This window comes from Heterodontus francisci, chromosome 11, assembly GCF_036365525.1.
Source record: "Heterodontus francisci isolate sHetFra1 chromosome 11, sHetFra1.hap1, whole genome shotgun sequence".
In the NCBI taxonomy this organism is placed as follows: Eukaryota; Metazoa; Chordata; class Chondrichthyes; order Heterodontiformes; family Heterodontidae; genus Heterodontus; species Heterodontus francisci.
Window position 1 is genome coordinate 108,285,176 of NC_090381.1, and position 12,904 is coordinate 108,298,079.

The 12,904-nt window shown below is 41.1% G+C and overlaps 1 protein-coding gene across 1 annotated transcript; it reads right to left on the bottom strand.

Moving 5' to 3' along the window:
• Positions 1-1,382: 1,382 nt before the first annotated feature.
• LOC137374953 (extracellular calcium-sensing receptor-like) lies at positions 1,383-7,868 on the bottom strand. Its single transcript, XM_068041566.1, has 6 exons — positions 7,848-7,868; positions 6,559-6,831; positions 3,517-4,353; positions 3,127-3,354; positions 2,637-2,760; positions 1,383-2,296 (listed from the first exon to the last, which is right to left on the bottom strand). The coding sequence occupies exons 2-6, from the start codon at positions 6,814-6,816 to the stop codon at positions 1,383-1,385; spliced, it is 2,361 nt and encodes a 786-aa protein (XP_067897667.1). The 5' UTR covers positions 6,817-6,831; positions 7,848-7,868.
• Between the last annotated feature and the right edge of the window lie 5,036 nt (positions 7,869-12,904).

A 12,904-nucleotide genomic window follows, 5' to 3' on the forward strand; every position in this document is an offset into this window, starting at 1 on the left:
TTTCTGATCAAATATCCCATGATCTTATCTTCAATTGGGTTTCTGGAACTTTACACACAATGAACATCAACTCCTTGGATTCCAAAGTAACGTGTGTTACCTTTATTCAAAAAAAGTCACTTAGCACGCTCTTGAACATAAAAACAGAAAGTGCTGGAAATACTCAGCACGTCTGGCAGCATCAGTGCAGAGAAAAGCAGAGTTAACGTTTCAGGTTAGTGACGTTTGATCAGAACTGGCAGATATAAGAAATGTAAAATATTTTAAGAAAGTAATGCGGGGGTGGGGCAAGAGATAACAGAAGAGAAGTTATTGATACGACAAGGTCACAGAATATAATACCGGAAGGTCATGGAGCAAAGGCAAACAATATGTTAATAGTGTGCTGAAAGACAAAGCATTAGTACAGATAAGGTGTTAATGGACATAAAACTGAACAGTCACAAGCAAAAACATGAAAAAAACAGTGGGTAGGCACAGTAGAAACAAACTGAAATAAAACAAACCCAAAAAATAAAAGAAAAAAGAAAAATGTTGTGCCTGATGTGCATGAATGATGTGAAATGAGTTTGAACTTTAATTTGCAGACCCCATGATTTTAATCTTCGTAGATTACTATGGGTGCAGTCTATGATAGTCTGGGATAAAGAACAACCATTTTAGGAAATTAAGTGTTCCATATGCCAAATCTACATATAGCATCTGAACAATGGGATTTACACAAACAGGAGCATATAAATGCCTGCTGTTTAATGAATGCACTTTACAGAGATCTTAATATTAAGAAGTAAATCAGCAAATTATTCGTGTACTCCCTTTGGTGATGACAGTCCAACGATTTCTAAAACAGGCAGACAATTCACTTCGCCATGTTGCTGCCGTAGTGAAGTGGAAAATTACCCCTCTCCCTCACTGTTAAACTAGCATAATGATAGCACATTGACGGCGATGTTGTCAATGAAACTAATGTGAATAATCTACCTTGCATATCTCAGTGTAAGTTTCAGAATCGAATCTGAATTGAATAATATGCATTATAAAACAAGTGGCCAGTTGAAAATTCTAGCAATAAAGAAATAAAACAATATTCAAGGAGTGGGGTGGGAACAAATTGTGACTTTGGTCAGTTGTGTAAAATTTCGATTAAATGAAAATGGACAGAGATATGTAACTGGATGAATCAATTTGGTCCGTTTCACACTATCAACCCCAGCCACATAATTCCCCTTACTGCGGGCCATTTCGACTTTGTGCGACAATGTAAAACGGGTGATAGCGAATCGGCATTCCGTTTTACATCTTTGCCCATTTTATTTCCATTCGCTGTCTTTCTGATCAATTAATTTCCTATTAAAATGTCATCGCCTCATTTACGAAAGTTGTCACAACGTTTTGGAAGCCCCTGTGCCCATCATGTGCTTCTTTGTATTCCTCTCCTTTTTCAGTAGGATGATATAACATTTTGGAGCAAAAACGCAAACAAGTAGACCAAAGCTGGAGGCCAAAATAGCAAATACTTCTACGGCCACAGCATATTTCCCTGGGGAGCTTATATAAGCTGGAATGAAGGTTATCCAAACTGCGCAAAAGATAAGCATACTAAACGTTATGTGTTTAGCTTCATTGAAGTTATCTGGAAGTTGGCGAGCTAGAAAAGCAACTACAAAACAAATACAAGACAGAATTCCAATGTAACCGAGTACACTATAAAAAGCTACAGAAGATCCTACATTGCATTCAAACACAATTATCTCATTAAAATAAGTAGTATTTTTCAAAGGATAAGGTGGACATATAATTAACCAGACCGTGCATATTGCACATTGTACCAGTGTAAGGATATAAACAGTCAGACGTTGTTGTGTCGGCCCAAACCACTTCATCCTATTATTGCCAGGAAAGGTTGCTTTGAATGCCATCACCACAACAATTGTTTTGCTCAACATACAGGATATGCAAAGAACAAATATAACACCAAATACTGTGTGACATAGCATACACGACCAGACTGAAGGTTCACCGATGAATGTAATTGAACACAGAAAACAAAGTGACAATGCAAAAAGAAGAAGAAAGCTTAACTCAGAGTTGTTAGCTTTCACAATTGGTGTGTGCCTGTAAAAATAGAATATTGCGAATACACTAATGGTGGTGCAGGCTCCAAGCAATGCCAGTGTCACCAGAATGATTCCCAAGACCTCCGAAAAGGAAAGAAACTCAATTTCCTTCCGGATGCACTGGTCGCGCCTTTCATTAGCCTTGAATTCCAATGGACATTTTATGCAATAGACGGAATCTGTAATGTAACACAAAACTTGATCATTGTGGAAAGAAAATATTAAATCCACAGTAGCAACGCAGAAATAAAGTTAAGACAAAAATGGCAATGCGACAAACAATGGTATAATAAAAGCAAAATACTGCAGATGCAGGAAATATGAAATAAAAATAGAAAATGCTGGAAATACTCAGCAGGTCAGGCAGCATCTGTGGAGTGAGAAGCAGAATTAACCTTTCAGGTCAGTGACCTTTCATCATGAAATGTTAATTCTGCTTCTCTCTCCACAGTGCTGTCTGACCTGTTGAGTATTACCATCATTTTCTGTTTTTATTACTACAAATGGTGTTTTTCTTACCAGTTGTGTTACTAATTTCACCTTGTCCGCATTGTATGCAATCAAAACAACATATGGGTTGTCCTTTTCTTCCTGCTTTCCTTGTTCCTTGATGACAGCTTTCAGAGCAAACAGCTTTAGGAACCTGGTTATGAAGATGAATACAATGTTCCAGCAATACTAACATTTCTATATGACAAATTTAGAGAATTCAAATCCGTTGTACGTGGCACAGCTGTTTGTATTAATTTTATTAGGATTCGATTTTAAAATAAATATTATGCCTTATGATGTAATTATGTCCAAATTTAAAGCCACTTTGAAGTGTCTGAGATAGACTTGCAGTTACAGAAGCATAAAATTTCTCAAACCGCTCCTAGTCACAGGATTCGTCTTACTCATCTGGCATTTGGATAAAGAAACATTGTACTTCATAGGTCACGCTGCGACTCGGCGAGGTTGAGAAAACAGCCCACTTTACTAACTGTCTTTCTACACTTCGATGTCTTACCGTAACTTCACCTCCATTCCAGATAATGTTCCCTTCGTTGATCACAAATGTTTTTCCTGGCGGACCAGAGGCATCATAATATCCAACGTTAACAATATCGACACCGCCCAATACATTTGATTGCCAGTTTACAATGCCATATGTTGCGACCGTGTCCCCATTGCTGTTAAAATAGACCTTTTCACCAATCTTGGTAACGAAATTAACCGTTTTCATGTAATGAAGCAGCTGTCAAAAAGAGGGAAGATGTGAAATGGAGCAGAAAATATACTTTATATTGATTCAATGTAGGCTCTCATTCTGACAGAAACCCAGAATCTAACAAATATATATGTGAATGACGTATTAGTTTTTATTTCGCTCTTGTTACTAAACGGCATATGTTCTTACCTGCCAAGGTTGGAAACTTGAAATATTGGCACAAGTGCTATTAAAAAATGGTCCCTTGCCATTTTCACACGAGATCAAATTGTGAAGTGCGTGGGCTATAGCATAAGTCGCTTTGTATACGTTGTAAGTAACCCTGTACTGAGAAATATCAGTAAATGCATTGCGTACAGATTGCAAATTTTCTAGACCTGTACATTCCTTCAAGTGCGAATACATTTTGACTTCATCTGTTTCATTGTTCGTTTTTCTTAGAGTGCAACCAAAAGTTGTCTCCCAAAACTCCTTCAATAAGATGTTTCCCGGATATTGAGATGGGTGGATTTGCATTAAAAAATCTTTCAAACCTGGTATATCTACTTTACGAATTGCAATCCCAATTTTCCCAGAAAAAAAACGGTAACTTTCTTCAGAGGTGAGCACTGATGTCGCGGCCCATGCTTCACTTCCTATCCATTGGATGTCAGTGAAGTTTTGTCGAACGATTTCTTTCACTAAAATGTTCATATCCGATAGTGCAAGAAAGGCAAGGACAACTTTGGTAGAAGATGCCTTAATAGTTTCCAAAGTTTGATGCACCTTCTCCTTCGCGTATGTTTTATGAAAAGACACAGAGAAAGCAATGCAAACACCCATTTCTTCTACGGCTTCTGTGAAAGCTTGCATTCCAAAGTTACCATAGTCATCGTCACTTTTAATCGTCCCGATCCATTTCCATCCAAAATGTTTCACAAGTTGAGCTAAAGCCCTCGCTTGAAAATAGTCGCTCGGTATTGTTCTGAAAAATGACGGGTATTGAATTCTGTTACTCAAGCACGCACAGGTGGCAGAGTAGCTGACCTGTGGAATAGTAAAATTGAAACACTAAGCAAATGATATTTCAACGGCCATTTCCAACCACTGAGAAACGACTACACGCAATTCCAACTTTGTTCAGCATTCATTTCATCATTATCACTTCACTATTTTCCCCATTTTGCAACCCAAATTCTATCCAACAACACGGTTGATTCAGCAGATTAAACGCTCATATAAAATAAAAGCAAAATACTGCGGATGCTGGAAATCTGAAATAAAAACAAGAAATGATGGAAATACTCAGCAGGTCTGGCAGCATCTGTGGAGAGAGAAGCAGAGTTAACGCTTCAGGTCAGTGACCCTTCTTCAGAACGCTCATGATGCATCAGAGCTCCTCGTAACACCTTAAGTTGAAAGTCAAGCCCTGTGGGCCAGCGTTTCCCTGGTTGATTTCCCCAGTCAATTTCGTCTCAGCCGGGAACGCAGGGCCACGGAATCACCCCTACAACAAAGAACAACAAAGAACAACAAAGATAATTACAGCACAGGAACAGGCCCTTCGGCCCTCCAAGCCTGCGCCAGCATTTCCGACCAATGCGCTGTATAGGGCCTTGTTGACACCACATTTGGAGTACCATGTACAGTTTTGGCCTCATTACCTAAGCAAGGATATACTTGCCTTGGGAGGAATGCAACCAAGATTCACTGGACTATTTCCTCGAATGAGGGGTTGTTTTCTGAGGAGAAATTGGATGGAAGCTTACTGCCTTTAAAGATGTTCAGAAGTCAAGACCAAAAGCGGGTCCTGATCCCACTCGGGAGGCCTGGCTGTCCATATGCGCGAACTTAACGAAGGGGATCAATTAAGAGGCTTCCTCTAACAGCCATTCCAACTTAGGTTTGCGGGTTAGGATGAGACAGCCAGCTGCCAGCGTTGACCTGCTGGCAGCTCCACCAGGAGGGGTGGGCACTGCAGGAGAGCATGAGGGTGACACAAGGTGGAGGTACCCCCTGATGAATTGCAAATGATTTTAAATAATTCGTAGCCACAGCTGCCAGGCCAAAATGGTGGAGGGGAACACCCTCCACATGACGGCCTTCAGACACTTCTGTGGACGTTTGGTAGAAGCTGTTGAGTGTTGGGGATTTAAACACAGGAGGCTTCACTGGCACCCTGGCCTGCCACTGGGCGGCCTCCTCTAGGGGCCTGCCAGGCTTCACCCACATCTTGGGGTTGATTCACGACCAGTAAGATCCCAGCAGCATCACCAATCTGCCCCCATTTGGACAGGTAATTGGCTCTAATTTACTACGTGCTGCTGCTGGGCAATTAGCCATATTCATTGCTCAGGCACCTCTTGCAAAAATCAGCTGAGCCAATGTGCCATTCTCAAAAATTCCATCTCCAAAACCACCTGTGCATGGTTGGTTAAGATTCCACTACTGAGTAGGCTAGGCCTATATTTCCTGGAATTTAGAAGAATGAGAGGTGAGCACATTGAAATATATATAATCCTTAAGGGGCTTGATAGGGTAGATGCTGGGATGATGTTTCCACTGTTTGGGAGTCTGAATTAGGGGTCACAGACTCAGAATAAGGACTCGATCGTTTAAGACTGAAGTAAGGAGAAATTTCTTCACTCAAAGGGTTGTGAATCCTTGGAATTCTCTATGGAAGAGGGCTGTGGATGCTCAGTTGTTAGTACATTCAAGATGGAGAACAACAGATCTTTGGATACAAAAGGAATGAAGGGGTATGGGGATATTGGGAGAAGGTGGAGTTGAGGTGTAAGATCAGTTGTGATGCATTGAATGGCGGAGTAGGCTCGAAGGATCCTATTTTCTAATTTCAAAACAACTGATATAATTGAACTGTTAACTGAAATAAAATATAGAAAAATGCATATTCTTTGTTTACTTTGTATGGATTTTAACTGCAGATTTAGAGAAAGTATAAGCAAAGGGAAATAAATTATGTCATAACCTATCAAATAGCGGCACGGTGATTACTCAGCACTAAAGTGGATGTTTTATATTACAGATAAGAAATGTTCTTGGGGTTCCGAAGTTTAATTTAAATTTGCATGGAATAGCTTATTACAAATAAAAATGGATAAAGATTTCTTTTGGAGGAATACACATTTTCTTTCGGAGGAATACAATTATGTGGAACGAATTGGAAGTTAAAGATCTGTTAACTTTTCTGATACGTTGCTCTAGTTATGATATATCTACTCGGTAACTTACCATGGGAATCCTGAAAGAACCGATTAAACTAGCTATGGCCATAGACTGTGAAGATCCAGAGTCACCAACAATTGCAGGCACGGTGGAGAGTTTTTTGCAGTTTAAATTTGAAGATGATCCTTCCCTTCTGTTCAGGAATTCGAAAGCTGCTTTGAGAGAGAGCGGTGGCATGGTGCACGGATCATAAATGCGATACCCCAGTGTAAAGTTGGAAAGTAGCTTTGGGTCTTTGTTTATTTCTTCGATAGCAAAGATCATCGTCAGGACAAAGCGAAAGGCTCGGAACCAAAACCTGGAGAAGACACATTGCTGTGTTAGAAAGGCAAAGATGTCTAAAAGAAATTGCTTTGGCTTTGGAAGATATGATGTTGATATCTCTCTATTCTGAGCAAATGCCAGAACTTCTTAGATAGAACGAGGCAGTGTTTAGGGATCGGATTATATTTGGAAACAATGGTTTGAAGCATTATTTGCTCCACGAAAAGGGTTATGTTTTAATTTTAAGTTTAAATACAATGCTTTCAACCGCAATTTTAGTGTTTCCTCTCCAGATATGTGCACAAGAGTCTTAAATAAAAGTTGCGGAAACTATATCGACTACTAAAATAAATACAGAGGCCTTCATTTTTCCCCTTTTCGAAGTATATTGGGATTCGAGGGTTACTTTAAGAAACAAACACAGTTATTTGACATGTTTGCATGGGCCATGCAAAGAAAGAAAGCTGTTAGATTAAACAATCCAAGGAATATTTAGGATTGCGAAACTATTCCCTTTGAAAACAATGCACACAACCATTTTCTCACGCGCAAGCATTACTGCATTAACATAGTTTAACCTACAGATGAGTTGTTTATGATCAATTATTAGATCCAGTTATTGGTCGCATAGCATTTATTGCCCATTCCGAAGTGCCCTTGAGGAGATGATGGTGAGCTGCGTTCATGAACTGCTACAGTCCATGTGGGCTAGGTACACCCACAGTGCTTTAGGAAGGGATTCCCAGGATTTGACACAGCGACAGTGAAGAAATGGCAATATAGTTCCAAGTCAGTATGCTATGTGGCTTGAAGGGGAACTTGCAGGTGGTGGTGTTCCCATGAAACTGCTGCCCTTGTCCTTCTAGGTGGTAGAGGTCGAGGTTTGGGCGATGCTGTCTAAGGAAATTTGTTGCGTTGCTGCAGTGCATCTTGTTTATCTAACCAGTCAGTCCCTGCTTCAAAAATCTTTAATAATGATATCAAACCGCATTTCTAAATGTTATCTCAAAATCAGGATCTTAGGGGAAATGTAATTGCTGGGGTTCAAATCGGCCGGTTATCGTTTTGTTTGAAGTGATGGTATGGACAATGGTACAGGATATAAAAATGGTTTCGATTCTATGCCTCCCGTTTTGCATATCCGTCGAAGTTGAATTCCGCTCCTGTAGTGCATTCATAACTCACATTCGACTAATTCTTCTAAAGTTGTTCAGTTTCCCCGCTCCTTTCTTCAACAAAGGTGTTTCTTAGTTCTTTCCCATCTATTTACTTACTTAAAGAGTATTGAAATATTATTGGACGGAACGTTTGCTATCTACCCTCTGACTGTGTTGAACATACTATCTGCATTCCAAAAGGGCATGGTGATTTACCAATCAACTCGTGAGTTGTCGACCACCGAAATGGCAAAGATGGTGACTTTTTCTTTAGCACAGCGAAGCAGCCTCTAGAGGAACCGTTGGACAAATAAAAATGCTGAAGTTTCTTCGATTGCATTTTCTACCATCCTGGTTATTTGCAAGATACAACAATAATGGAGTTGTTAACTAAGCATGACAATCAATTCATATCAAGTAGCCTGCAACAGACCAACACACGAGGTGAGGAAAGTTCCATCGATGGAGAGCTTGGGAACAATAAGCTGAAAGTTGCCTGATTCTCCCAAGCATGCTACACTTACAATATTCCAGGTGTCAAATTACTCGTACACATATCCCAAATGTTCTTTTCGAAAATGAATCTATTTTTCTTTGAATGTATCAATGCTAACTGCTCCCACCGTCTACCTAGATGGAATAGTTAGAATTGTTTCCATTATCCAGTCGCGATAAACTCCAAAAACAGCAATTATATCACCTCTCAGCCTTGCCTGTTCCAGTGAGAACCCTCCCAATTTACGTCATCGCTCCTCTTAATCCAATCCCGCCATCCCCTAATCATTCCCTTTGATCTCTTCCGATTCCTTTCAAAAGCAGCAATATCCTTCTTGCAGAATTGTTACCAAAACTAAACACAGAATTCTAAGTGCTGTTGCACCAATGGTTTATTGGGTTAATGTTCGCCTTACAGATAGATGTAAAACAGACTGATGGGATCGGTCTCCCCACAGTACACTCCATATTGCTCTCCATTGAAGTCAATGGAAAGGATAGTCCAGTGGAGTGCATAACGAGTGTAATGATTCTATTCCACCAGTTTTACGCCCGCCAAGCGTGTTGTGTGGCACTACCACCATGGTAAATGGGATAGACTTCGAACAGATCTAGCAACTCAAAATTGGGCATCCATGAGGCGCTGCGGGCCATCATCAGCAGCAGAATTGTACTCAACCATAATCTGTAACCTCACGGCCCAGTATATCCCCACTCTACAACTACCATTAATATGGGAATCAACCCTGGTTGAATGAAGATTGCATGCCAGAAGCAGCCTGGTGAAGCTACAACCCAGGACTACTTGTGTCCCAAACAGCATAAGCAGCATCCGATAGACAGAGCTAAGTGATCCCATAACCAATGGATAAAATCTAAGATCTGCAGTCCTGCCACATCCAGCCATGAATGGTGGTGGACAATTAAACAACTAACTGGAGGAGGTCGCTCCACAAATATTTCCATCCTCAATGATGGGGAAACCCAGCACATCAGTGCGAAAGATAAGGCTGTAACATTTGCAACAATCTTCAGCCAGAAGTGCCGAGTGGATAATGCATCTCCGCCTACTCCTGAAGTCCCCAGCTTCAAAGAAGCCAGTCTTCAGGCAATTCAATTCACTCCACGTGATATCAAGAAACGACTGAAGGCACTGGATACCGCAAAAGCTATGGGTCTTAACAACATTCCGGCAATAGTATTAAAGACCTGTGCTCCAGAACTTGCTGTGCCCATAGCCAAGCTGTTCCATTACAGCTACAACGCTGGCATCTACCCGACAATGTGCAAAATTGCCCAGGAATGCCCTACACACAAAAAGCAGGACAAATCTAACCTAGCCAATTACTGCCCCATAAGTCTATTCTCGATCATCAGTAAAGTGATGGAAGGTGTCATTGACAGTGCTATCAAGCAGCACTTGCTTAGCAATAACCTGCTCAGTGACGCTCAGTTTGGATTCCACCAGGACCACTCAGCTACTGACCTTATTACAGCCTTCGTTCAAGAAGGGACAAAAGAGCTGAACTCCAGAGGTGAGATGAGAGTGACTGCCCTTAATATCAAGGCATCATTTGACCGACTAATGCATCAAGGAGCACTAGCACAACTGGAGTCAGTGGGAATCGGGGGCAAACTCTCTACTGGTTGGAGTCATATCTAGTGCAAAGTAAGGTGGTGGTGCTTGTTGGAGGTCAATTATCTCAGCTCCAGGAGTTCCCCCGGGGTAGTGTCCTAGGCCTCAGCATCTCCAGTTGCTTCATCAATGACTTTCCTTCAATCATACGGTCAGAAGTGGGGATTTTTGCTGATGATTGCACAATGTTCTGCACCATTTGTGACTCCTCCAATACTGAAGCAGTCCGTGGAGAAATGCAGCAAGACCCAGGCAATATCCAGGCTTGGGCTGATAAACAGAAATTAGCATTTGCACCACACAAGTGCTAGGCAGGCTATCTCAAACAAAAGAGAATCTAACTATCTTCCCTTGACATTCAATGATATTACGATAGCTGAATCCCCCACTATCCACGTCCTGGGGGTTTCCATTGCGCAAAAACTGAACTGGAATAGCCATATAAATACCATGGCTACAAGAGCAGATCAGAGGCTAGGAATCCTGCAGCGAGTAACTCACCTCCTAACTCTCCAAAGCCTATCCACCACCTAAAAGGGACAAGTTGGGAGTGTGATAGAATACTTTCCACTTTCCTGGATGGGTACAGCTCCAACAACAGTCAGGAAGCTCGATACCATCCTGGACAAAACAGCCCACTTGCTGTCCACAAACATTTACTCCCTCCACCACAGACGCACAGTGGCAGCAGTGTGTGGCTTAGATAAAAGGAAAGCAGCAGCTGTACACAGGGAGTTTTGTTGGGTGTTCTCCCATCAACCACGATAACATTGACAGAAGATTGGGAAAAAGCGCAAATAAACAATGGAAATTGGGTGTCCATCCACCATCAACCGAAGATATCGCAGTCAATGGAGATAAACCCCACGAAAATACCCAGTGGCCGTGTTAAAAGATTTTCTGAAGACAATAAGCAGCTATATCACGAAGAAAGAACTTGCATTTATGTAGCGCCTTTCATTGCATCAGAACGTTCCAAAATGGTTGACAGCCAAATGATGACGTTTTAAATGTTGTCACTATTGTAATGCAGGGAAATGTGGCATCCAGTCTGCCACAGCAAGATCCCACAAACAGCAGCAAGATAAATAACCAAACAACTAGTTTCAGTGGCACTGATTATAGGATACATTTGGACCAGAGCACTGGGAGAGCTCCCTGCATCCCTTCGAGCAGAAACACGGGATCTTTTGCATCCACTTGAGAATGCAGCTCTCCTTGAATATTGAAGTAAAATGTCTGTCTGGAATGCATTATCACATTTCTGGAGTGAAGCTTGAAATTTCTAACTCAGACGTGACTGTGCTTCTGCAGAGCTAAGGCTGAAACCAATAATGTGTCCATGCTGAAATACTTCCTCTTGCGCCACATGCTTTGCATTTGCTGACAAGAACTTTATGGAAAGCATTAAGGATATGGGGCAAGTGGAAATGAGCAGACACTGGGTGATAGGTATATAGCACAGAGTTAGAGTCAATGCTTATTGCACAAATTGAAACAGGGTTGGAAGTGGTCGATTACTTGCACGAAGACCTTCCTAATATTGTTGCAGGATGCATAATGGCCAGTTGCTTATATTTAACAGCCTTGGCAACTGTCATCATTTTAACAATAATCTATATTATTTCAGATAAAGGAAATGCTAATAGAAATTAGCATTTGAAAATTGGAGAGGTACATCAAGACGTTGGCATGCCTGAAAGAATATGCCATGTGCATAATGGTCAGCCAGTATTTGGTTGCCATTGGACAGATTCAAGCATGTGCAGGTCTTTGCAGTTGGCTGTAAAATGCCACTTCATCCTTCTTAGGAACAAATGAAGGTTTATGATATTTCTAGGATGGCTTTCTCGCTGTACCTTTGATGCCACAGGCCTTAATTTTGCTCACAAATCTATTTTCTGGTAAGCTTTCAAACATCTCATGGAAGTCATATGCACAACATAAACCGTACTGCAAATATCAACCCTCTCTGCTACTTCATCAAATAACTCATCCAAGTCAATCAAACACAATCAATATTTAATAAATCTAAGAACATAAGAAATAGGAGCAGGAGTAGATCATTTGACCCCTTGAGCCTGCTCTGCCATTCAATACAATTATGGCTGCCTCAACTCCGCTTTCCTGTCCATTCCCATATCGCTTAATTCCTTGAGAGATCAAAAATCTATCGATGTCAGTCTTGAATATAGTATAATGGCGCATCCATAACCCTCTGGAGTAGACAATTCCAAAGATTGACAACCTTTTGAGTGAAGAAGTTTCTCCTTATCTCAGTCCTAAATGATCGACTCCTTATCCTGAGACTGTGGCCCCGTGATCGAGATTCTCCAGCCAGAGGAAACAACCTCTCAGTGTCTATCCAATCAAGCTCGTTCAGAATCTTACATGTTTCGATGAGATCGCCTTTCATCCTTCAAAACTACAGAAAGTGTAGGCACAATTTATTCAGCCTTTCATCATAGGATAACCTTATCAACCCAGGACCCAATCTCGTGAACATTCACTGTACTGCCTCCAATGCAAATATATCCTTCCTTAGATACGAAGACCAAAACTGTGCACAGCAGTCCACGTATGGTCTCACCAAGCCCTCTACAATTGTAGCAGGACTTATTTACTCTTGTACTCCAATTCCCTTATAATAAAGGCCAACATGCCTTGGCCTTCCCAATTCCTTGCTGTACCCGCATGTGAACATTTTGTGTTCCTTGTACAAGTGTATCCACGTCTCTCTGAATATTAACATTTAAAAGCGTCACATCTCCTAAATATTTGCTGACTTTCATTGATTAGC